Source organism: Microdochium trichocladiopsis (genome assembly GCF_020744255.1).
Source record: "Microdochium trichocladiopsis strain MPI-CAGE-CH-0230 chromosome Unknown B0I36scaffold_10, whole genome shotgun sequence".
Taxonomy (NCBI): Eukaryota; Fungi; Ascomycota; class Sordariomycetes; order Xylariales; family Microdochiaceae; genus Microdochium; species Microdochium trichocladiopsis.
Window position 1 is genome coordinate 48,119 of NW_025763553.1, and position 24,243 is coordinate 72,361.

Genomic DNA, 24,243 nt, shown 5'->3' on the forward strand with positions numbered 1-24,243 from the left:
ATGGATCTTGCGCTATATAATAACATGGTGCCAAAAAGCATAGATGGCCGCCTGAGCTACTTCACTCCGCATAACTACCTACGACAATGGCGCGAGTCAACGTCTTTGCGCGGTGGAGACCGCTCTCCGGATCCGAAGCTGGGCGCGGAGAGATCGGCCGCGAAGCGCACCAGCATACCGGGTCACTACTCTCCGTCTCAGTCAACCAGCAACCCTTGACTAAAGGGTCTCCTTGGACAAGTCCGGCTGCGTTCAACAACATCTTCGAACCGGAGGACGATAACTATGCCGTATATACGGCTGTTGTGGCGCCTCATATTCCCAGGGTCTTACGTGGCGAGAATTGCACATTCTTTGCATATGGGCATTCTGGCAGCGGGAAGACGCATACAATCCTTGGCTACGAGTTTGAAGACCCGAGACAGCTCGGAATGTGCTTAGGTGCGGCCAGGCAGATTTTTGACGGACTGCAGTCCCTGGATCGGGAATTCATGGGGCAGACACTGGGCATCGGCTTCAGCTTGTTTGAGCTGCGTAGGAAGGCTGCTTTCGATCTTCTCAACAACCACACTCAATGCCACATTAGGGAAGGGCCTGATGGACAAGTCCATGTTCGCGGGGAGACCGAAATTCTGGACGGTGGCAAAGTCCGGGTTCGCCCCATTGTTCAACGGGTTTGTTGGGACTTTGGTGTGTTCCGAGAAAAACTTATCCAAGCCGTGGAGCAGCGGGCAACGGGGTCATCGAGCATCCACGATCAGAGTTCCAGGACTCATGCAATACTGCAACTAGAGGTTGTGAGCCAAGCATTGATCGATGCCCGCTTCGAGTTGCTCGACCGGCAATCTGAGCTCGTACCGGTGGGTAAGCGTGCTACCGATATCAGTATCGAAGAAGAGAGCAGGGGCGCGATACGGACCCCAGATGGGCGTTGGGTGCCCAACCCCAACTATCAGAAAGACCAGGCACGTATCGACGCCATTGAGGCTGAAAAGGCACAATTTGAGGCTCGAGTCGCAGATGCGGAACGAAAAATCGGATCTGTTCTTGAATCTAGCGAATCCCCGGCCCTCGGAGCGAAACTTGTCTTTGTGGATCTCGCTGGCGCAGAGTACTATGAGGAAAATGGAACTCGGCCTCTCAGCAAAAGTAGGACCTCTCAAGAGCTTCAAGAAAGCCGACAAATCAATAGCGACCTATTGGCTTTGAAAGAGGTGATGAGAGCCTGGTCGCAGGGCCGGAAAAGGATACCGTTCCGCGCATCGACACTGACTATGGTGCTCCGAGAGCATTTCACGGCCAGGAATAGGGGCGCGTCCACAATCATTACTACAATTTCTCCGGCATTAGATCAGTATGTAGCCACTCTCAACTCACTCAAGTACGCGAGTTTGGTCGGAGCTGCTGATGTATAATTAAATACTGCTATGGCACGACAAGTTGTCGAGAATAAGCTTAAGACCGCACAGAGATTCAGAGGATATAGAGTAGACTATAGGAACACCGGCCCGTCTCAATTTTGGACTTCGCTCTAGAGTAGGCCAGCCCCGATAACTTCATAACCACGTATTCGCGTAGTATAAGAATTACTCCTAAAGTGTACATATGCGGCTGACCAATAATATGGTTGCAGCTCCAGTCCACGTTCCTGTTCGCGTCGCAACAGCGGGTACGCCTCTGGGAAATGGAAACCCGACTGGATCCGAGATATATCACCAGACGCCTAAAACCTATTACCTTATAAGCAGGCGGACTGCCGGCTCCATAGCCAAGATGCAAGGGTTCAGGTTTGAGGACTACAACTTCGACCACGCCTGGGATATGGATATTACCGCCAAGTGGAAGAGCCTAATCGACAACAATAGTATAGTAGCATGCAAAGACGTATTAATATTAAAATACTAAGTTTTCTTCGTGTAGACTACCTCGTTTTCTTCTAAGGGCCAATACACCATGTAGTTCTCACTATATTTAAACACAGGGTATTCGAAATCATAGTAGCGCTATGAAAATCCTAGTGCTACATAGCGCTACTCGTAAGAAAGAATTAGATCGCCCAGTTGTTCAACCCGTCCCGGCACCACAACCTCATCAACCCACGCGATATCCCGGCAAATATCCAAGGCTTCTCTCAGGCCGGCCGTTAATCCACCCTCCCGCATTACCTGGCAAATACGCAGCGTCAATATCGTAGCATCGTCCACCGATAGGTTATCCAGATACGACACTGTAGTTAGTAGCGCCCAGAGCTCCAAATCCCAGGACGCGTGAATGGCTTGTTCCTGCCATATTTGCTGCGAGGATAACGACAACGCATCGACTAACCGGTCCCGCAAAAGGTCCCCATCGCCCGTATTGAAGTCAAGCCGGCGCTTAAGTCCCAAGACCAATATCTGGCCGGCCCATCTGATCAGTGGCCCCGGCCACTCAGACTGTTCGGGAATCGCCTGCAGCGCGTGGATCGAGGGCACCAGCAGCCGTGACGCCTCGCAGTCGTTGACCCAAAACTCGGAGTTGTCGCTTTGTGCTAAGCGGTCGTTCACGGTGCTGGCGAGGAAGGAGAGCCGGCGCATCGCCAGGGATGTGGCAGGATCGAGGCCGGAGAGGAGAGCTTGAAGTCTGGGGGTGGGGATGTGGTCGTTGATGGGGCGGAGATATTGGGCGGGGACGGGGATCTGGGGTCGTCGGCCCATCACTTCGTTGGCGGCTACATCGACCCTGGGACGAGACACACGTTAGGTGGGTTAGTTCTCGTGGGCTATCGTGGGAATGTACTGTGGCGTACCACGTTGCATAAGCTACTGCGCCGTCCTCGAGACCGTCCATGCCGCCTCGCATACGCACGATGGTTGCTAGTCCGTTGGCATGGTAAGCCCAGCGTTCCCAATTGCGGACACCGACCTACAATTAATTAGTCTTTCGGTTCAGACTCATATCCAGCGTCTACCTCGGTCCGGCCGCCAGTCTTCCGCGAACGTACATCATGACAGGCAAGTCCCAAGACGGTGATGATAGCGCCCTCGCTAGTCTGCTCAGCCATCGACCCGCCCAGTTTCGCGTTGAGGTGCGCCAAGGACCTGGTGTAGTATATGTTGAAATCGCCAGGGTGGCCAGGCAGGCCTAGCGTTTGCCGCTTGTATACGGACGCGGCCGCCAGCGTTAGATTGATAGCTGCTGGGTCGCGCATGGCTATGTGGTTCCAGACCACGCGGAAGGGGCGGTACCTGTACTCGGCTTCCGTGATAGCTGTTCACGGAGAGTAGAGTTTCTGTCTTTAGTCATTCATGCGACGAATTTCACTATATCCATCCATGCATGGATTGGCCTACTGAAACGGATCAATTCCCAGTCCTCTAGACCCAAATGCAGGCCCGTAGACGTAGTGGAGGGCTCGAGACCGCGCGGTACCCGGTTCTGATACTCAGTCTCGCGCCGCAGCTCCAGTGCCACAACGCGCGGCCGTGGAGGTCTGCGCCGCCTAGCACGACCAATGTCCTCCATTACATGTCGCCGTATCCGGGTACGCAGAACACCGTCCCGGGCGTCTTCGGGCGCCGTGTAATTGACGAACAACGCGTGCTTGTTGGCAGTCGACATCTTGATATGACTGAAGTGAGCCAAGTGGAGAAGGTGGACTGTAACATAACGGGATGCAGGTTGTATCGACCAATTTCCCCATCCAGGCTGGGCCGTGCGGGGGATTATAAACCCGACAGTGGAAGCAGTTGCTGAGTAATGGGAGCACCGCTGTTACCGCGAGTAAGGTGGATTTTAAAGCCTGTGAGGGGGCTGCAGCTATATTAAAGTTTCGCTCCCACGCTTGCCCCCATTCGGATATGGGTCCCCTGTCCTTGCATCGTTCACAGAAGGCGGAAAAGCTTGAATCAGTGTGTGCTTTCGGAAAGCGGTCCTGTCCTCTTGCATGTGTGGACCATTGTTGACAAACCACCACTTCTCGACTTGGGAAACAGGCCTGTCTTGCTCCGTCGTATCAGCAAAAGAATCTTGGCGATGGACGACGAAGGTCATGATGGCTTTCCTAATCGCCAGTCATTATTCAGCACCTCAAGCTCCCATCTTTCATGGCCATCAGGGGATTGTTAAGCTGTCGTCGCAAGTGCACAAGCAGTTGGGTATAAAGGCTTCGTCTGACAACCACACTCCTTGTCCCTGAATATCGCACCACAATACAATCACAACATAACTAGCTCCAACACTGTATTGTGCTACTTGCGAAATTCTTCCAACACTTCATACAGTCCTCAGACATTCAGTCACCAAATACACCAATTCACTTCAATGGCGGTTGAAAGCGAACTAGTGTTCCTCACAGGGGCCACTGGCTTCCTGGGGTACCTGACCCTAATTCAACTCCTCCAGGCTGGTCACCACGTCCGCGCTGCCGTGCGGTCCCAGTCCAAAATCGCCAAGATTAAGTCAGCCCCATCTTTCAAAGCCCTGGCCTCGAAAGGCAGTAGCGTAGAGTGGGTTGTCGTCCCCGACATGACGGCGCCAGGAGCCTATGACGAGGTCGTCAAGGGCGTGACCTCCATCATCCATATCGCAAGCCCCATCCCCACCTTTGGCGCCGAGCCCATCCCTGAGGCCAAGCTCGATGAGTACTTTGTCCAACAGCCCCGCCAAGCCACCCTTGGACTTCTCGAAGCGGCCCAGAAGGCCGGGACCGTCAAGCGCATCGTCAAGACCAGCTCGATCGTCGCCATTGTACCATTTGAATACTACCTCGGCCAGGGTGCCGACTACACCCGGGACTTCGACGCTAATACCCGCATCCCCGTGGCCAAGGGCCCATTCCCCTTTGGCGAGTTCCAGGCCTACAGCGCCGGCAAGGCCGGGGCGCTCAACGCCGCAGAAGAATGGATCGAGTCTCACCAGCCTAGCTTTGATCTGGTGACCATCTTTCCCGGCTGGATCTTCGGCCGCGACGAGCTCGTCACGGACGTCGAAACGCTGCGCACGGGAAGCACCAACGCGGTGCTCCTGGGCCTGATCCTTGGCAACCAGACGGATCAGCCGGGCAATAGTAGCGTCGTGTACGGCGAGGACGCTGCTAGGATGCATGTGATGGCGCTCAATAGCAGCAAGGTTAATGGTGGGGAGAGCTTCATCGCCGCCACCGAGTTCCAATGGAACGAAACCCCCGAGATCCTGAAACGCTCGTTTCCCAAGGAGGTAGCGGAGGGCAAGTTAAGTGACAATGGTCAGCAGCCTACGCTTATCATCAAGCACCCAAGCGAGAAGTCAGAGGAGGTGTTTGGCTTCAAGTTCACGCCTTTCAAGAATATCGTGGAGAGTGTCGCCCAGCAGTACCTGGACCTGCTGAGCAAGGCTTAGATACCGAAGCTATGTTAGCCCAATCAGCTATCGGTTGGATTGTTCCTTGTCTTCACGCGCAGGATTCTGCGAATGCGCGTATTTTTAAAGACAGAAATAAGGGCATCTTCTGATACTTTTCATTCCGAACGTCTGTCCCATCTTACTAGGTCCACTTCATATAGAGTTACTCGAAATAGGTTACATCAGCAATGTTACTCTGAGGGCTAGCGGCGGAACTGAAAAGTGCCTTAAAGCTACAGTCTATCGCTTGGCCTTAGCATAACTACAAGGTGCAGCAGATGTGACGTTCATGAGCTCGAATTCATCCTGTACGGTTGTGAAATTAATTTTCTTTCGTTTGAATTTTGTCGGGTAAGGGGTGTATTCCTCAATTACTAGTCAGCTAACGACCTCCTGCTGATTTTTCAGTGACTTGAAGCAAACATGGTCTATCGTGTCATCAGCTAGTTACTCTTCAGCCTGAAGTGCTATAATATGCGAGTGACGATCGATGTCTCGTTCTTAGTTGTACTACTCGATGAACATTTTAGTCGACCGCTTGCTGGCTAACATAAAGAATGATTTCAGTTCAAGTTGAAAAATAGTTTAGGGAAGAAACACCTTTGTTGAACATTGAGTCTTGCGGGTCCCAGGATCGATCAATATTTGCGATGCTCTCATCTCTGGAACAATCATCTTATATCTTCGTCTACGGCTCTCCCTTCAATGCTCCCTGCGAATCAGCAAGCACACATAACCACAGATCTCCTGATATTTCCATGGAGAAGGCGGCTTTAAGGTCTTGATCCTGCGGCTTCTCCCACTACAAAGTGGCTGTACCTTTACAGCTGAGCCTAGAAATACTATTTCTGGGGGAGTTTTCGCTAGGGAGGCTACGGAGTGTCCACAATCGACTTGCTCATCTATGTTTATGACTGATGAACGTTGCGGCCATGTCCACGTTACATCGCTTAACCTCCTACATAGATATCCTACGGAACGTCTTAATCGTGACTGGCCCAACGAGGCCGTGGGGCTGCCAGCCTGCCGTGGTGTAAAACTCTGGAACGCTGGGGCCAAACCCATTCGCCTTGATGTAGTTGACGCGAGCCTTAACGGCGTTGAACAGTGTTGACGACACCTCGACCCGGATTGAGTTGCGCTTCCCAGCAGGGACGAGGTAGTCTGAGATGTCGACCTGTGCGCCGAAACTGTCTATAGGTGGCAGCTGCTTGCCGTTAACCCACGTACGTAGCGTGTGAAGCACGGGGCCGAAGTCGATGATGGTTACGGCTGCGCCGCCTGGAAGTGTGGGCGAGTTGAAGTCCGCCGTATAGATGCCCACCCCAGACACGTTTTGGACTGCGGGGATCTCGGACCAGGGCTTCAGCACATCTAGAAGTCCGAGATTGATGGGGACCTTAACAGATTTAAAGGTTGTGGTATCCAGGCTTGGAACCCAGGACTCTACGGTCAGGTTCCAGGGTCCCACTTCGATGTCAAGCAGCGTAGAATTCTCAGCACCGATGAGCGCAGGGATCTGACGCGTCTCTCCACTCGACAATGTCACTGTCGCCGCCTCAGCATCGTCGACGGCGATGAAAAGCCTGCCCTTATCATCGTAAAAGGCCTTGGCGACATTGCTTGAGTGCGAGACGACGTGAGCCACTGACCTTTTGGGCGCCGGTCCTAGAGCGAAAAGGCTAGATTGGTCCTTTTGAAGTGTCACCTGGAGCCTGATCCTGCCCTGTAAGTGTTCATATACTGCCACAGCTTCCTGCTTACCCGTCCACGCGTCCAGCCTATAAGGAACTTTGTCCTTGCTGGCTTCAATGCTGATATCAAAGGTGGCAGGGATGTCCTTGTTCCGAACGTATAGGAAATCTGAGGCGCCGTCGGACCTGAGGTGGTGGTAAAGGTTCTGGGTTGCTCCGGTGGTCTGTGAAGAAACCTGTACCCGCGGCACGACGGAAAGGGCGTTCAATGCTTGCACAAGGGTGTCGACCGAGTCGATGATTTTGAGATTGGGATAATCGGCTTGCGTGAGCCTAGAAATCGCCTTGGTTACGGCCTCCTGGCTGCTCGAGCCGATTGACTTGCTAGGGAGTGCGCCCACGATCACGACGGGGAGTCCTGCCTCAACGAACTCGACCAGCTTCTCCGCCGCCTCTGCTGTGATGAAGTCCTCCTGGTCGAGCACGAAAGCACGGTACCCTGCGCCAGCAGCGTCTAGCTCACCACCGGTCACCTTGGCATTCTCGCTAATGATGTTTGCCGGTGAGAGGTACTCGTAACTCAGGCCTGCAGAGAAGTATCAGCGCAAGGAATAGCTGGTAAACCCAACTTTGGTTGATTATCGACATACCAGCTGCGCGCAGATCTGAACCATTTCGCTTCACGGTAATCCTGTACGGATCTTGGTACAGGTAGAAGGCGACATCCGTCTTGGGGTTACCAGCTTGCAGCGCAAGCTGGGTCCTGGCCGTGTATTCCATCTGTTCATTCATGTACTGCCACGCTGGCTGCTTGGGGCTCCACATCTCGGTATATATGAACTGGAACGTTGTGTAGCCGGGCCAGGTCGATCCCTCCTCTTCACCACCGTACGGCATGCCGTGGACCACCATGAGGTTGACACCGCTCGAGAAGGCATCGTGGAAGAGACTGAGCAGGCCCGGGACAGTTAAACTATAGCCGCCTGTCTGGACCGCGCCTATCTCTGTCGACACGATGTTATGCCGGGAGATGTGCGCCGCCCCGACGAACTGGAGCATCATGTCGACCTCGGGAAAGCCTAGAGATTCAAGTTCCGGTCCAGCCACTGCGGGAATTGCCGCGAGCTGTTGCGAAAGCGCGTCAGTGGGCGGGTTGGAGCAAATCAAGGCACGATTCAGAAAGCCTTACCATATCAACAGGGATGTTGTAGGCCACCTGACAGGAGTGCGACAGGCCAATACTCTGTGCCCAAGTCGCGAGTGTCTCCAAATACTCCACATAGCCTTCATCAAGAGTGGCGCGGTAGTCCTGAAGATACTTGCTCTGGCCCGTATCTTCAGAGGCTTCCAGATAGTACGTCGTGTCGTAAGGGGCTCCATGATTCCCCCATGCAGTCGACGGGTGGAAGAGGAGAGGCAGGTACTTGACTGGATCGTAGCCTCTGTTGGCCTTGAAGCGATCGAGGAGGCTCTCGGACCAGTAGAGGGCAGCTTGGATCTCCATACTGTCCTCCCATGCTGAGGCTTATTAGTACGTGCACGTGTTCACTAGAGCATGTGACTCGATAGGGAATCTGGGGCTTACTGTGCTGGCCAACAGCCTGAAGGAGCTCGCGCACCTCGACAGTCAGGATATTCTGTTCCCAGAACTCGGTAACTAGCTTGGCGCCAGCGGCGCTGAACTTGTCAGTGACCCACGAGCCGTTGGCAATGACATCTGTTGGGATGCCAACACAAGCTCTTTGGTTCGTATACCGCTCGTAGGTTGCGAATATGACATATGCGTTGCCGTCGATTGGGGGCCGCCACGTGAGCTGTCCATTCTGGACTTCTGCTGTAAGATCAATCAGAGACTTCTCATCCAATGCCACGAATGTTTGCGACGCGGTTTGGTTTGCTAAGAGAATATAGAGTGTCAGTCAACCTCTCACCAGCTAGATAGTTGGACACAATGGCTGGCTGCCGCTATGACTTACTGGACTTGACGGCGCCAGCTGAAACACCGATAAGTTTGCTGCCGCCAAACCGCTCGCCTGGCTGCATAAAAGACGTGTCCTCGTTCCAATTGAGGTTGGGCGGTGGTACTGCCCCGGAGAACTCCTCGCCACTTTCCACCGTCAAAGAGCCATAGACTAGCTGAACAGCCAAACCTGTGGTCAAGGGCTTGGCAGGCACACCTTGGCCCTGGCTGGCACCAAGGGCAACATCCATGACGAGACCTTCAGCCTTGCATGTCTCGAGAGCCGTGGTGAGGACATCGACGAAAGCAGGCTTGCCGAAGGCGTAGGTGGCATAATGCCCCAGAGCCGGGGTGCCGTAGCCATAATTATAGAAGGGAAGAAACTCGATCCCGCCAGCCCCGATATCCTTGGCGGCACGCATGTCCTCACGCACGATGTTGTGATCGACATCAGCATCAGGGAGCCTGTTTGCCAGTCAGCAACATATCATTTACGAACTCAAATGTACGAAAACCTGTCGAATCATTGGGGGCATAGTGGCAGCTAAAGCAACGTACCAGTAACGGAATTTTGGTCGATGCTCGGCAGATGGCTTGCCGAAGCTTGGAAGCGGCCCATCCCTCGCAGCCACCGCATGATTCGCCGCCAGAGTGGCGAACAGAGACCACCATTGAATCAGCATGACGAGCCTTGAATAGTTGAATTGATACTTGCCAGCTTGATTTCGAGAAAAGCTCTTGTAGATACTATGTCAAGTCATGCCTGCCCTTTTATTGCCATACTTATCCTAGCATCTTTGTAGGCAAGGGGCATTCCCGTTGGAGAGATCCTTATTAGCGTAGCAATGCCTCTGTCCAATGCGGGGTGCATATGGGGCGCGACGATGACTGACTCGGAGCAAGGGGCCTGTTCCGCCAGCTGTGCCGCCAGGATCGCTGCTTTAGCCCTCAACATATCCCGGTGTCTGGTCGAATTTGGCCAAAGGGAGGTGCGGAAATCAGACCGACTGCATACCATCGGCTCCACAACGAGTGGAGTAGTAGTGGTGTTGACGGAGCTTTTGTAACACAAGGGAGCACGAACTGCCGCTATCGAACGTAAACGAGGGGAACGAGGGGAACGAGGGGAACGAGGGGAACGAGGGGAACGAGGGGAACGAGGGGAACGAGGGGAGCGGAGGGGAACGAGGGGAGCGGAGGGGTACGAGGGGAACGAGGGGAAAGAGTGGAAACTCGGCAAACTAGGCAAACAAAGCTTGGACTGCTTCTTGAGCAGCCAGTACGCATTGTGCGAATGACCAGGTCCCACAGGTCGGAAAACGTGTCCTGGATTCCATGCTGCCATTACTTTGGCTGCTAAGCAAACATGCCCAAAGGAAGAAGAGGAGGGCCACTGTTTTCGCCAACGTAAGAGCCTACTCATGGCCGACTTCACCGAGGCTGGGGAAGGAGTTGGCTCATTACCTAGGCTACTGGGTATCGTTGACAGCCGCACAGTCAAGTGAGAGGCTTGCGTGGCCATGTTGTCAGCCACTATGATGTTGCGCTTCTATATGAATCCCATAGCAGATTTGAGAGCAAGTGCCAGTTATGATTCGGGAAGTGCTGTCATGGGGTTGGACGAGGACTTTTGGTGGAGGAGAGGGTGCTTCGCACATGGTCTTTCTTGTTTTCCCTCAAACCCGGCACGGCAGGCATTGACTATTTTCATCAAAAGAGCAACGGCTACGTTGTCGTTATTCACGGCAGCTGTGAGCTCGCCACGACTACGCCAAACCGCATCAAGAATATACCAAGATCTCTTGAGCTCGATGGAGACTCAGCAAGTCACGTGTGGAGTCGTGCAAGCTCCGCACAAGATCTACGAGCACGACAAGCCCCCAGAGTGCCGGCCAGGTGTACATAACATGTGATCAGAGACGTGGCCAGGGATCCCCGGGGGGCGACTGCTCTATAGTCCAGCGTCCAGACTGGGACTCTGTTCACTCCATGGTGCTCCTTAGCCGCCCCAAGCAGGCCTAAGCGTCCGCCAGTGCCCAAAGCCTCTGCTCTAGGTCCGAAGGCAACTGACCTGTGGTGTTGTTTGCAGGTCTTCCGTATTCTGATTGACAGATGCCCTCGTCCCTCGCCCAACCGATGCTGCTCTATCTAGCCCCGACGGTGTCACTAGCGATTTGAGAGCCGCAAGTGCACGGACTTGAAGAATCTGTGTAGTTGCATGGTTTAGATGGAGCACCACAGCAAATATTCGGCCCTGTGAACTCGCGGCACAGAGGCCCAGTGGGAGCCAATATACCAGGCATTATTGATATCTAGGCAGTTGTGGGCGTGGTTTGATCCAGAGCGGGGCATACGTGACTGGCAGAGGGTTAACACCGTTCGGCGCACAGGTGACGCCTCCCTTCTGATTCTTGCCAGGCATTCTTGATTTATCAAGGAGCACGGCGCTCTGCAGACCACTTCGTGATCGACATCTTGTAATAAGACACTGTTTGTTTGCGACAATTATGAGCCGATCCAGTTTAGATGCAGGTGGCCTTGCCCATTGGTTTCTGTCGGCATAATCTTCAGTATCTTAATACCTTGTCAATATCGAATGATAGTACCGGTACAGTACGTCTACGTTCACCTGTTTAACTTCTTCTGGTAACACGATCTGCAGCTTTCTTGCCATTTTAGTGTTGCTTCCACAGCCGCGTGTGGATTCAGCCCTCCTACAGTGCGCATTTGCAAGAAGTAATTACTGTAGAAGCACAGTTCTGGCATTGATGCGTAATGATAGGAAACAAATACGCGCAGAAGAAAAGGATCTCCCTGACTCAGTCCATAGGCGGCTTGGAGTTTCACTTGCAGCGAGGCCGTGACGAAATCCATTTTGCACCAAGGCCTTTGGCAACTCTCCAAACCTCCACAGCGGCCGGCAGTATGGGCATGTCTTTGCCGTTGTGTTGGCTGCAAAGACCTACGAGGGCTGGCCCATCCGGCAGTGCGCGTACTGGGGGTATTTTACGAAGAACTCCGGTCTGCACCGCCAAAACTCCAGCGACGCGGCTTGCCGTTCGAGTACGACGAACAGATCCATGCTCGTCGTCAGATCCCCGGACACGCATAGCTGTGGGTGCCACGTGGTGCCGAGGTTCCGGACGAGATCGGTGCCTACGACTTCGGGGCTCACCGAGAGCGCATCGCGCACGAGGCAGCGTCGCATGTCGGGCCTGGGCAACAACGCAAGCAAAGTTAGTCCGCTGGGTCGGGTACACAAGGGAAGATGTCAAGAGCGGGTTTGCCAATCTTTCCCTCCGCGCAAAATGAAAAGGGAATCGGAGAGGAAGACGCGGGCCGAGGACGCGAGGGTTTTCCAGCCTCACCAAACGATCAAACCAGCGCAGATGCGGTGGGGGATCCTCCTTTGGATCTCTAGTGGGCGCAGAAACGGCGGTATTTGTTGGTAGTCGTCCAAAGATCTCGTGACGTGCCACTGAGACGAGATTTAAGTATGAGCGTCTGCTTGAAAAAAAAAAAAGCAAAACTGAGTAGTCCACTGGCTAATGACGCATGGCGGAGAGATCAGGATTGGGGAGGACACACCCTAAGGAGAAGGTACTGAGTCCAGAAAGTCGCGATCATTACATGCATCGGCATGGGGCCGTAAGCAGCAATGTAGTTGTACAGGCGGAAAGCGAGGAGGTCGGCTTTGGAAGATAGAACGCGCTGGAGCGTAGGCGGTGTCAGGTCGAACGCCTGGGCCGCGTGCTCGCGCGAAGCCTCGATGAGCATCGAGGTGATGTGGCGGTCTCCAGGCCCGACGGGAGTCGCGTAACGCGGGAGGCATATGTGCTCGTGGTCTCCGATAACACCGTCAAGGCTGACGGGGATGCGGAGGGCCGGCGGCGGCTCGTTGTCAAAAGTGGTAGGGCCGAGCGATGGCTGAATACTGCCATAGCCGCCCGCGTTGTCGTAGTAGTCAATAGTGAGCATGTCTGCCAGCGAGTGGGCGATGCTCGTCGTGTCATGGCCATTGTGGCTCGCATTGTCGTTATTGGGCAGGATGGTGGGCAGTGCCATGGCCACGTCGTCGGCCAGGGAAGTGGCTGGGGTCAGGACAAGATCGAGGGCGTTCATCTCAAGGCCCGGCGGAGTGGCGCCGCCGCCGGCAGATGAGGGCTGTGTTACCAACCAGGACGGCATGGACGAGCAGTCAAATAGGTGCATGACGGACGACTCGCCTGCAGCCTGGTCCGCGGCGCAGAGGATGTCGCGCATGCGGTTGATGCGGGACATGGCCTCCTCGTAGCGGGACTTGTACTGGTCCCTGGCGGCTAGGAGGGTGACCATGCGCTCATCGGTGTCCTTGCACGAGGCGAGTGACTCGAGCGAGGCCTCGAGCTGCTTAATGTATGACTTCTGACGTTCGCGGTGCTTCTTCTGTGACTTCCGGTCCGTGGCCCGCTTGCGAATGCGCCTGCTGTCGATGACGGCAGCGGGCACGGATGGAGGCGACTGTGGCTGCAGCATGTTCGGCCTGTAGTCTTTCGGTAGGTGGTTTTGCAGATGGAGATGTTCTCTCTCTCCCTTTCGCGCGGCCTCGACGTATACAAATGGGATCTATAGAGTGTCCCAGAGGACCGAAAGACCCATGAGCAAACGAGGGAGGAGGCGTCCCAAAGTCCTTCCTTAGGAAGTGCGGGGAAGGACGTGAGGGGGTTGCCCAAGCCCAGGCTTGTAAAAGCCATGTGGCGGCCCACGCTGGAAGGTACGGGTTCACACATTCTGAGCCGGAAACATCTGCTGGCTGCTGGCTGGCTGTCCTGCCCCCAAAGTGATTCTGCTGTCCGTATCTACGTGACCACGTTGGGGCCAGTCTCACGCAGGATATCCTTATGCATGTCGCGTCCCCGTGTCTGCGATCGTCAGGCAGCATAGGCTATCAACACTTTTAAGCATGCGAGCTTATCCCGAAGTACTTCGCATCCGTGACCAAGCGGGTGGAGCTTGCGCGGCTCGAAAGGGTCCCAACGCAGGATACGAATGCGATCGCGGTGCCTGTATTCATCCTTGTTTCAAGCCTAGCCGAAAGCGTGTTCCCCCATGTTGTGGCTCCATTGTGGTGCTGCACCAGCTCTCTGACCGCGCCAGTCCTGCCTTAGTACCTCGCTTAGAACAGGCGCAAGGGTGCGAGATAGCAAGGGCGGCGCCTGCGTCAACTTTTTCGCGCTGTTCTTGGACTCTCGAGTTGTGGAACACTCCAAGTCGATTTCAAGCATACGATAGTGCTGCGAAGTTTTGCTGACTTCTCGAATCCAGAGCTGCGTGCCATAATCCATCCGAAGGCTTGGGCCACCTGTGTCGAATCCTCAAATTTAACTCGGAGTGTTTACAACTAAGGTCCCAGAACAAGGGGGGAAACTTGCCGGCTCACTCAAACAGTTCGGGGCCTTGTATGTTCAATCTGTAGACACGGAGTTCTGGGTACTCTGAGGTATTGAGCAACGTAGATGGCTGTTGTGAGTCCGTGGGGTGGACACGACGTTCCGAACCAGGGCAGTAGCAGGTCCAGCTTTGGGTTCAGAGCACGCTGATAATGGCGGTTACCTTCGTGCTGATACCGTGGAGGAGGCTTGTCGTTGTTTTACTTAACTGTACCACAGTCAGTAAGGGCGACTTGATACCTAACTGCCCATGCAACTGTAGTCGCATGCTCGTGCGGGGGCCGGAAAAAGACAGTGTACGTAAGAACTGGAGGTGGCCCAGGGTGGGAACCTGCTTAAACACGATGTCATCTCGTCTCGTACAGCTCTTAGCTCTCGTGGATGCATTGTTGCCTGGCAGGTCTGGGTTGACTAAGCAGGGCGAGGTTCCACAGTTACTCAGAAGGATGGATGCAAGCGGAACGAGGAGCCTCGGACAGATTGAACAGTAATTCGCGAAGTTTTCATTGAAATCATGACGAGCGTGGGGCGCACGATTTACCTTACGGATACCCTGGTCTTCTTACTGATGCGGTCCAATCCACTCCATCACCACACTCTTTCTCGATGACGACCAGCACTACCGGGCCTACCCGAAATAGCCCCTTCTACAAAGGATACACATGGTCTTCGCTTTGCTGCCTGATGACAGCCAGCGTGGGTCACAGGTGCGAGGATGGAATCATGTATATTTGGAATGAAGCGAGTTGTTTGTTCCTCTTATACCCGTGCGACCCAACTCACTCCGTGTTCGACCAGATACGTTAATATGCGAAGCATCCTCCAGTTTTGGGCAAAACCCCACATCAACTTGGGACGTTAAAGTAGCCTGCTCCACACAAATGCTCAAGGCAAGAAAACTGTGGCGGCGACGGGTGGGAAGAACTTTTGGCTCCCGTGAGCGTCCCATTGCTGGGCGGTACACAAGAGCCGCTGCCGCAAGACCAAGAAGAAAGTGTAAATTCAGATAATGATCTCAGAGGTACACGATGACAGCCTCGGAGGCACCTACGCCTACGACCGCGGCGCCGGTGGCCTCGTCAATCCCCAGCGACTCAAAGACCTGGCCGCCAATGGTCGTGCCCGCATAGGCGGCAACGCCTTCCTTGGCCGTGGTGGCCTTGACGTCCGAAGAGCTGCCGTGGCGCGGAGAACCCGCGAGCCACTGGCAGCCTCGGCGTGAGAATTCCCATGGCCCTTCTTGGCTGAGGTGTACAGGGCGCCTCTGGATGATAAAATCGGTGGTGGGGCGCGCGCCCCAGTGCCAGAGTAATACTCGGTGTTGACGATCGGCCTTGACGGGCTTGCCTCCCTGGAAGAGAACGTACTGCCCGTGCCGGCTTCTGCCGTCATCGGTTGCGATGATCTGGTCCACGCCGTGCAGCGCCAACGTGGACATATAGCCGCCGTAGAAGGGTAGTTCAACGCGTGGACCACGGCCAGGGTGAGACGGGGGGGGGGAGGGGGGGTGCTCGCTAGGACTTTTCCTTACCTTGGTTGATGGTGCCCTGGTGGTAGTAGAGTCTGTTGATATCGAGCGTGGTGGCAAGTAGCGATTTGTCTGGGAGTTGTAGCGCGCCGCCAAAGCTGGCGTCGCTCTCGACGTCGGTGCCGTGGAAGCCGGTCTCGCCGAGGTAGAACTCGCGGCCAGTAGACGCGGCAGAGGCGACATACACCGAGAATGTGGCGAGATCAGCCGCGGTGCGGGCATCTTTCATTTCGACGGCAATGTTGGTGCCCTGTGACAGGGTGTACAAGTGCTGATTCCACGTGCGGACGGCCACATTGACGGTCGCGTTCTACGACACGTCAATGAGATGCGTCATGTTGGGCCAGTTGGGCTGGATCGGGATCGGCACACCACAGCTACCCGCGTAGAGCATCGACAGGGGTTCCTTCCAGCTGTTGATAAAGTCCTGTGCCCAGTCGGCGCTGTCCGCACCCTCCTGATTCGCGTCCCAAGGTGGCGTGGCAATCGGCTTCTGCCAGATAAACAGGTAGACTGTGAAAGAGGAGAGCTTGCGTAAGTGGAAGCCCGCCAGCAACGACTAGGTGTAGAGGCTCTCCGGGGCGCGTTGTGCTTACCATCAGGCTCGTTGCCAACCTCGACGCCCGCAAGGTGCTCAAGAAGGCCGGGGCTCGTCTTGGCGTTCGCAAATGCCTCAAAGGTGTCCGTGAGGTTGTTGTTGCCCCTGTTGAAACCTGTAGTTCGGGATGATGAGCAAGCGAAACCGGTACCGAGGGGACGAGGACGATGTAAAGCATACCCAGGATAGTCTCAGCACCATAGAGAGCTATCAGCCGATGGAGCTTATGTGTCAGCGGTGTCATGTCTTTGGTATTGAGCAAGCATCGAGTCACTACGAACCGATGAAGTCGAAGAACCTGGGACCATAGGTAACCTCCATGGGAGGGAGAGGGGATTTGGATCGTCGTAGGAAATGTACGCATCCAGGTCGGGATTGTACGTCCCCCTGTCCTATGTCGTGCCACCGATGCGGAAGGGTACTTTCTGCCCGTACAGTTGGGAGATGTGATTGAGGATTGAGGCAGGGACCAGCCAAGCTGATGTTAGTGGCATAGCTGGGCCAGAAGTAGAATTCGAACCTAGCATGTTTTCAGTCTCTGAGTTGCGGCACTGCCGTCGACATCTGCCTGCCACGACAACCAGAGCATGGAGGAGCTCACGAGACTGCAATGGGGGTCTTGCGCCGAGCATGGCTGCACCAGCGGGCGCCTTACCTTACAGGGCACCGTGACGTTGACCGATGCGACCCTAGCGGCAGCCGCAAATGTCACAAGAGCGGGCAGAGAGCGGCGCTTAAACGACATGGCTGTGGTAGGCAAAGGAGCTCAAGAGAAGACCATAGGAGATCTGAGCCATCGGGGAGAAATCGTGGAGTCAGACGACGGTGGCACTCTTTGTATATTGACCGAGCCACTCTGCCAAGAGGGAGCCTTGGGGCAATGGCTGCCGTGCTCTGGACGTCAGGCACCACTGAGGCTCAACAAGAGGGACCCTTGGCAAGGCTGGCGGTGATTTGGGCCAGGCTGCAGCAGTTGTCCCTGCCGACGAGAGTGTGCCTGGGCTGCTGCAATTTGACATGGCGTAATGCAGTCCGCCCAAGCGCCCTGCAAGTATGGGACCCGAGGTTGTGGAAATCAGCAGCTGTACGTGGGGCATCAGCGTGGGGAACTGCGGGGATGCGGAGACAAAGCGGAGTCCTGGATCTGAGGTCACGTTTTCTGAATGTGCATTACTCCGTGGAATATCTACTCGTGCAACAAGCCTTCATTTCCCTCCGTCATCCTTCGTGCTGCTACCACCCACGTCTGGCCCTTCTACCATTTGTATTTTGTCCTTGTGGACAATTTACCAGACTCGAGGCGCAGGTCGAGAAACAAGGGACACTCGTGTACAAGGCCCCCCCCCCCCCCCAAAACTTTTTTGGACACCTGACTCATACCTGGCGGCGCCGAAATAGGACGTTGACCATGGTGTCCGGAAGCGACATGGTGGCAATGTAGAGCGGCTTGGCCTTGACGCCGTCGGCGAATTTGAAGTCGTAGCGCAGCAGAAGCATGGAAAGGATTATCTTCATCTCGTGCGTCGCGAGGAACCTGCCGGGGCTGAAGCATTGTCAACAATCTTGTTAGATTCTGCCGTATTCTTGTTGAATCGAACCATAGGCCTCCTTTACAGTGCGTGGAAGAGACCGGAGTGGCTCGGCACCCTCCCCCCGAAGCACGGCCGGACAGTTAGAGGGCCGACGACAAGATGACAACAAAAGTGGAGACGAGTGGTACATACCACGGGTGACGGCCGGCACCAAAGACGTTGAAGTTGGGCCCCGTAGTCAGGATTGTCTTCTGCGCGGTACCGTGTTCGCGGGCCTCGTTGTACCAGCGCAACGGGTCAAAGACTTCTGGATTCGCGTACACCTCTGGGTCGTAATGTGTGATGAGCGTCGGCGAGCCGACCTTGGCACCCTTGGGGATGACGGTGCCGTCGGAGAATGTGAACTGCTGTCGTGCGTTTCGCTGCATGGCCACAGTCGGGGAGTTCAGCATTCTGAGCCCAGTCAATATGCGAGGGCAGGGATGATGAAAGAGGCCCTTATACTCAACCCGAGATTGCTACACCGCGCGGATTCCCTGAGGAAGCTGTCCATCTTGGGCAGCTTGTTGAGCGACTCGACAGCGATTCTGCCGTCCACCAGGCTCGCCTCGACCTCCTCTCGCAGCATGGCGGTGTACTTCTCTGAATTCTCGGCCAGGATGTACGGCGCGCCAGTGAAAGTCTAGCTCAAGAGTCTGTCAGCTTTCCAGATCCGTAAGGCTCAGAAACGCGCGGACAATCTCGTGTCAGTTCATGGAGCCGTCAACGTACCATGACTCTGGTGTGAATTGAGCCCACGTTGAGGGCCATGAGTCTCTCCGACAGCTGGGGCACTGTCTTCTCGATCGGGGGGGCAGCGTCAACCAACCATTGCAGCAGGTCGTCGGGCTTGTCGTCGCTCTCATCTCCGCGCTCCTCCAGTCGTTCCCGAATGAAGTCTGCCAGATACACCTCTGCCATCTTACGGTACGTTGTGCACGGCATATAAGGCACGACGATTCTAAAAATCCCCACAGGCGAACCACAGTCAGCATGCTTTTCTCCTGGTTGGTCATGGGACAGGGTTTGAGATCGCCAAGTCACAGAGCGGGTTTGTGTGGGACTTGGAGTATTTTAACCTCTTGAGCCAATCCGGCAACACACGTATCAGTTCGGCCGAGATGACGACGTACTGAGCGTAGTCGATAGCCGCGCGCAGATATCTCTCGTTACGGCCTTGAATAGGTCAATAGGCGGTCCTGAGTATCGTAAGTGAATAGATTGTGCTCACAAAACCGGGTCCCCACGTAGATTCGGTTGGCGATCCGCGCTACCACCATTGCCATGTGGTCGTAGAGAGGGAATGGGGTGTACTCTATCAGCCAATCATCAAGGTCAGAAATGCTGAGTTAGGAATTAGTCCGCCCACCGAAGCGAGGGAGCGTGACTCACCTTCCGGAGCCCCGAAGAGCTCATCGAGGGCCAGACTTGCCTCGTCAATCATGTCCGGCGTCTTCTCGTTAATCTTCTTGGTGACAGGCCCCTTGACGACACTCGTGTGGTACGTCCGGTGGCCAACCCCATAGCCCATGGTGAAGGGAATTTGTTGTTGCTGATCAGTTCAGGGTGCATCAGGGTGTGCTTCCTGGCGGTATTTCATGTGCAGGTGACAGTAAAGGAGGAGTACACTCACGTCGTTGGCACCATCTTGCATGCTCAAGACGTCATCTGGAGCCCGGAGGTATTCCGAGACCTTGGCCCGGTCGGTCACGAGGACGTACTCGCCCTGGTGGGTCGTGATCTTGAACATGCCATTCTTGGTCTTCCTGGTGCCTTCTCTAACAGCCTTGACGGGGTCGCGGAGGAAGCGGATGGCAGCGATCCACGACCCAATGATGGGGATAGGGAGAGAGGTCGCACCAACAGGCTCCACTTTGGGCTATCACGGGGTTGCGAAACTGTCAGCAGGCTCAGCCGAGAGCGGACTCAAGGTAAGCAGGTTGAGACTCACCGAGATACTGGCACGCTTGTAGTCGAGCCACAGCAGCCAGCCAGCAAAGGCAGCTATCACCGCCTTGGTGGGAGAGACGTCGGCCAACAGGGGTAGCATGCTGGTTGTTGACATTCACGCAACTTGTTGGTTGCGTATGACAGTGGCTTGAGAACGTTGTGAGAACAACAATCGCAACCTGCCGACTGCCGACAGATGCTGGAAGGGAGGGAAAGGGGAAGAAGATTCATAAGGACCTCGTTGTGATTATTTTGACAGCTCACTTGTGCGGGTGCGGCGCCTTCCGCTCGGACACTGGCCTTGTCTCGAGCCCTCGCCCGGGGGGGGGGGGGGGGGGGATGATGGGAGCGGGGCCACGTCGTGTCATGATCGCTGACTCGGTGCGAATACGAGCAGTGCCACTCGCGGCAGTGCTCGGCTCGAGCCCTGTACTCAGGCACCCCAGCTCCGCGCTCCATTTGCTAATTACGTTGTCGACGTGGGTGACTCGGATCCTGTACGGTGGACGGCAGCTCGTTATAAGGATTACAGTGTGAGGCCCCTCTTCTGCCACGCGCAGACTGTCTGTGATATCGACAGGAGGCCTAAAACTCTTATCATTTGGCCCACGCCCTGATCGTCCTCACGCACACCTTCATACTCTTTCCAGTCAGACAAGGCCCGCTGTTACGTCGTCACCATGTCCGAGGTCACGCCAGAGCAGATGGCGGTCTACACCGAGGCCCTACTCAAGCACACCAAGGTGCTCGACCAGCCCGTCACCGAGATTGTCATCTTCAAGCTCAAGCAGCCGCACAGCGACGAGACGACACGCGACTTTGAGACGCGCATCCTCGCCAATGCGGCCACTGGGGAAGGGGTCCGGCGCATGAGCTGGGGCTACTCGCTCGACGACAGCTCTACTATGATCTGGCAGATCGACTGGGCTCGCATCCAGGACCACTGGACCTTCTGGCAGACGCCCGCTTTCCTACCCGTGATACGGGGGATCTCGGACCTTTTCGAGGCTGGGCGGCCCCTTGTTCGCCACTACCACTTTAAGCCAGCCGGTATGCTCCACGAAGAAGTCCAGCTCATCTCCGTCTGGGATCAGGGCGCTCCGGGTCAGGCCGAGGCCGACGTCCTCGCTGGGCTCGGCCACTCGCCGGATGGTAGCGGTGACTCAAAGTCCGCCAAGGGCGCGTACGCTGTCGACATGCAGGGGCAAACCTGGTACTGTGCCGCCTTCGGGTTCGCGACCGAGGAAGAGGCAAGGGCCAGCAGCGTCACCCGTCGCGGCGAGTCGCATCTCGTCAAACTCAAAGTCTTTGATGGTGCTGTGAGTGCGTAGAGCCGAGCAGGAAGCATCGGCAGTACAAACTTGCCTAAACTCCATCAATACAAAGTCCAATAGTCGAGACCCAAGGGGTTTGCCCTTGGTGGGGGGAAGTGAGCAGATGCTTTGCTAGGCGTGATTTGGTCAGATATAATTATGTGACGATGACAAAGTACGACAAAGCTGATGTAAGTTACAGGATTGATTGAGCATTGACATGGCGGACAACGAGATCGAGGGCCATCTACGATATTTCCACATGCATATGGATACCAACGATACAAGACAACAGGAATCGATTACCTTGAAACCTTGTTAACCATGTTAGGGGTAGATTTCTGAATGCTCGATATCTACACAATCTGCCAGGGTGTGTCTGCGTTGCGGAGATATGTAGTCAGCCCATCAAAATCGCCCTCGAGGTCGGCCTTAGTGCGGCCGTTACCGAGAAATGACCACGGGTTGTTGTCCATGTAGGTAATATTGTAGTGTTCCCAGCGTGGGGTCTTGATGGTCTTGAGGTAATGGACGGACTATTTGGGAAAGAAAGTATCAGCTTGCGTGCGTGGTTCACTCTCAGTTAGCGTTGCTGGATGCACAACACTCACGCTGCCACCCCAGACCATGGGCTTGCCATCCGTGGTGTTCATCTTGTACCAACTGCGGCATGGTTCCGAGAAGACGCTCGTCTCGCACCAGGCGTCGATGTACTCGTTGAGATGGGCAGCGACGTCCTCCTTGACATCGAGGGTGTTGATGCGGTCCGACTGCATCTTCTTGACCGCAGCGATGGCGTAGTCAAGCTGCGTCTCGAGACAGGGTAGTACAGTGCCATTGCCGAGAGCACCACGCGGGCCGTTTATAATGAAATAGTTGGGAAACTTGGGGGCGGCGATGCCAAGATAGCAGTTGGGTACTGGAGACCATAGATCCTCAATGTCTACGCCATCCCGGCCCTCGAGCTTGAAGTGCGGCGTCCACGCCATGTCGAAGCCTGTCGCGCAGACAATCATATCGACTTCGTGGTGCTTGCCGTCGGCCGTCACGATGCCCGTTTCGTCGACGCTTTGGATCGATGAGAACGTGAAGTTGACATTGGGCTGGATGAGGGCTTCGATGTAGTTGTCGCCGGGCGTCAGCCTGCGGCAGCCGACTGCCCACTGCGGGATCAGCTTTTCCGTCAGCACTGGGTGACCCTTGATCCTGGTCTTCATATTCTCTCGCATGTACCATCCCGCCATCTTGGAAGCCTCGGTGTCCTTATAAAAGATGCCAAAATTGACATTGATGCTGTACTCAATCTTCTTACGGTATAGCAGCAGATAGTCCGGATCATTGGACAGAATCTTGATCTCGGAGTCCGTGTAAGCCTTCTGCATAACAAAGGGGTCGATCACCGACTGGGGCATGTCGGCCTTTCTCAACTCTTCGGGCACGTCAACCGGAACTCTCTCCATGGGAGGCGCGATAAAGGTTGGGCCTCTCATGAAGCTCGTCAACCGTGACGCGGCTAGTGTCATTGAGTGAGTCCTTGTTATCCCGCGGCGAGAGTTGGGAAGGGGGTATAAGTGCGCTGCCAGGAACGGACAATATAACTCACTCTCTTGAATCTGGGGAACGATCTGAATCGCCGATGAACCATTACCTAAGACGGCCACGCGCTTGCCTGACCAGTCACAGGCGCCTGTGTTGCGAGCTGGTCAGTCTGGCACACACGCATATGTTGCAGCGCGTTGGCCGAGGTGGGGTGCGAGGCCAACTCACCATCCCAATAAGCCGAGTGAATCAGGTCCCCCTCGAACGAGTGAAGCCCATCAATCTTGGGCCCTTGGAGGGGAGACTTCGATGTCAGCGGGAAAGCGCAGGAATTGCCATTCATGGCTGAGCAAGTGCAGCGAAAACCAACCCACATTTCCAGCAGTTGATAATACCGGAGCCGTTGATAAGCACATGGCACCAATCGGTGATAGTTTGGCCGTTGTGCTCAATCTTGACCTCTCACTGCGCACGGTCCTCGTGCCAAACAGCGCCGACTACTCTATGCTTAAGCTTGATGTACTTGCGGAGGTTGTACTTGTCGCAAAAGTTGACAAAGTAGTCGTGGATCTCGGGCGAGTACTACATGTTCCGTTGTAGTGTGAGTGTAGGTGTATTCTGAAGTGAGACAATGGTAGCATAACGTACAGCATAGTAGTTCTTCCACTTGGGATTTGGTTCGAACGTGTAACTGTGCTGCGGTCAATACCTCCCACACGATCATGCTGATGATCGGGGTGTGGTGAAGCCCTACGTGTATATTTGTGCGGGCCTGTTCTTGAACGATATTCTGTTAGTCAAGCACGGCATGACTCTCGAGGGCAGAGCGAGGTGTCCACCACGTACACATCACAAGCGCATCCGGGATACCGATCTAAGAGTTGGGAACACCAGTCAGTACCACGCTGGCCAAGGCAGGAAGTTCAATGGACTGCTCACTCTCGAGCCAGGTGCCGCCAATCTCCTCGTTCTTCTCATAGCAGATGAGGTCGTAGTGCTCGAGCTGACGCTCCATCTTGTAGGCGGCGCAGATGCCAGTGGCGCCGGCACCAATGTGAATGATGCGGATGTTGCGCGGCTGTGAGTGCCACTGGTTGAGCATTTGGAAGCCTGTCGAGGCGTGACTGGTGGTGCCGTTGGCTGTTCCGGGAGTCGCCGTAGCGCCCGCAGCCACGCCATGATCTTTGTGGCCGTTGGTGGTTTGCGGGCCCCTTGCACTGGACCAGCCGTCGCCGGCGCCGGCGCCTTGTCCCATGTCCTCAGTCATTGTGAGCACGGATTTGGTTGTGAGAGATTATGAGGG

The 24,243-nt window shown here is 55.1% G+C and overlaps 9 protein-coding genes across 9 annotated transcripts; 3 read left to right on the forward strand and 6 right to left on the reverse strand.

The window, feature by feature from the left end:
- Positions 1-73: 73 nt before the first annotated feature.
- On the forward strand, positions 74-1,552 carry B0I36DRAFT_333057 (P-loop containing nucleoside triphosphate hydrolase protein). The gene has a single exon (XM_046155169.1). It carries the CDS (start codon positions 87-89, stop codon positions 1,413-1,415), a length of 1,329 nt encoding a protein of 442 aa, XP_046006908.1. The 5' UTR covers positions 74-86; the 3' UTR covers positions 1,416-1,552.
- A 320-nt stretch (positions 1,553-1,872) lies between these two features.
- On the reverse strand, positions 1,873-3,642 carry B0I36DRAFT_333061 (uncharacterized protein). Its single transcript, XM_046155170.1, has 4 exons — positions 3,330-3,642; positions 2,981-3,246; positions 2,786-2,901; positions 1,873-2,718 (listed from the first exon to the last, which is right to left on the reverse strand). The coding sequence occupies exons 1-4, from the start codon at positions 3,595-3,597 to the stop codon at positions 2,031-2,033; spliced, it is 1,338 nt and encodes a 445-aa protein (XP_046006909.1). The 5' UTR covers positions 3,598-3,642; the 3' UTR covers positions 1,873-2,030.
- Positions 3,643-4,210: 568 nt separating this feature from the next.
- On the forward strand, positions 4,211-5,552 carry B0I36DRAFT_296096 (uncharacterized protein). Its single transcript, XM_046151883.1, has one exon. The coding sequence runs from the start codon at positions 4,300-4,302 to the stop codon at positions 5,353-5,355; it is 1,056 nt and encodes a 351-aa protein (XP_046006910.1). The 5' UTR covers positions 4,211-4,299; the 3' UTR covers positions 5,356-5,552.
- A 479-nt stretch (positions 5,553-6,031) lies between these two features.
- B0I36DRAFT_275040 (uncharacterized protein) lies at positions 6,032-9,632 on the reverse strand. The gene is made up of 6 exons (XM_046151364.1): positions 9,571-9,632; positions 9,029-9,477; positions 8,638-8,949; positions 8,242-8,570; positions 7,703-8,177; positions 6,032-7,638 (listed from the first exon to the last, which is right to left on the reverse strand). The coding sequence occupies exons 2-6, from the start codon at positions 9,432-9,434 to the stop codon at positions 6,317-6,319; spliced, it is 2,844 nt and encodes a 947-aa protein (XP_046006911.1). The 5' UTR covers positions 9,435-9,477; positions 9,571-9,632; the 3' UTR covers positions 6,032-6,316.
- A 2,006-nt stretch (positions 9,633-11,638) lies between these two features.
- B0I36DRAFT_387582 (uncharacterized protein) lies at positions 11,639-13,685 on the reverse strand. Its single transcript, XM_046161193.1, has 3 exons — positions 12,643-13,685; positions 12,381-12,490; positions 11,639-12,227 (listed from the first exon to the last, which is right to left on the reverse strand). The coding sequence occupies exons 1-3, from the start codon at positions 13,525-13,527 to the stop codon at positions 11,975-11,977; spliced, it is 1,248 nt and encodes a 415-aa protein (XP_046006912.1). The 5' UTR covers positions 13,528-13,685; the 3' UTR covers positions 11,639-11,974.
- Positions 13,686-15,159: 1,474 nt separating this feature from the next.
- B0I36DRAFT_387583 (uncharacterized protein) lies at positions 15,160-16,888 on the reverse strand (the record flags this gene model as incomplete). The annotated part of the gene is made up of 6 exons (XM_046161194.1): positions 15,160-15,653; positions 15,973-16,279; positions 16,340-16,482; positions 16,566-16,682; positions 16,748-16,774; positions 16,849-16,888. The coding sequence occupies 6 exons, from the start codon at positions 16,886-16,888 to the stop codon at positions 15,457-15,459; spliced, it is 831 nt and encodes a 276-aa protein (XP_046006913.1). The 3' UTR covers positions 15,160-15,456.
- A 1,045-nt stretch (positions 16,889-17,933) lies between these two features.
- On the reverse strand, positions 17,934-20,280 carry B0I36DRAFT_424764 (cytochrome P450). The gene is made up of 9 exons (XM_046162296.1): positions 20,090-20,280; positions 19,772-20,017; positions 19,531-19,690; positions 19,370-19,453; positions 19,218-19,314; positions 18,871-19,099; positions 18,609-18,781; positions 18,292-18,552; positions 17,934-18,110 (listed from the first exon to the last, which is right to left on the reverse strand). Exons 1-9 carry the CDS (start codon positions 20,201-20,203, stop codon positions 17,942-17,944), a joined length of 1,533 nt encoding a protein of 510 aa, XP_046006914.1. The 5' UTR covers positions 20,204-20,280; the 3' UTR covers positions 17,934-17,941.
- Positions 20,281-20,570: 290 nt separating this feature from the next.
- On the forward strand, positions 20,571-21,643 carry B0I36DRAFT_392813 (uncharacterized protein). Its single transcript, XM_046161446.1, has one exon. It carries the CDS (start codon positions 20,769-20,771, stop codon positions 21,417-21,419), a length of 651 nt encoding a protein of 216 aa, XP_046006915.1. The 5' UTR covers positions 20,571-20,768; the 3' UTR covers positions 21,420-21,643.
- A 114-nt stretch (positions 21,644-21,757) lies between these two features.
- B0I36DRAFT_376911 (cyclohexanone monooxygenase) lies at positions 21,758-24,207 on the reverse strand (the record flags this gene model as incomplete). The annotated part of the gene is given in 9 exon segments (XM_046160511.1): positions 21,758-21,937; positions 22,013-22,884; positions 23,005-23,088; positions 23,169-23,231; positions 23,315-23,401; positions 23,414-23,522; positions 23,589-23,631; positions 23,787-23,814; positions 23,880-24,207. 9 exon segments carry the CDS (start codon positions 24,205-24,207, stop codon positions 21,758-21,760), a joined length of 1,794 nt encoding a protein of 597 aa, XP_046006916.1.
- Between the last annotated feature and the right edge of the window lie 36 nt (positions 24,208-24,243).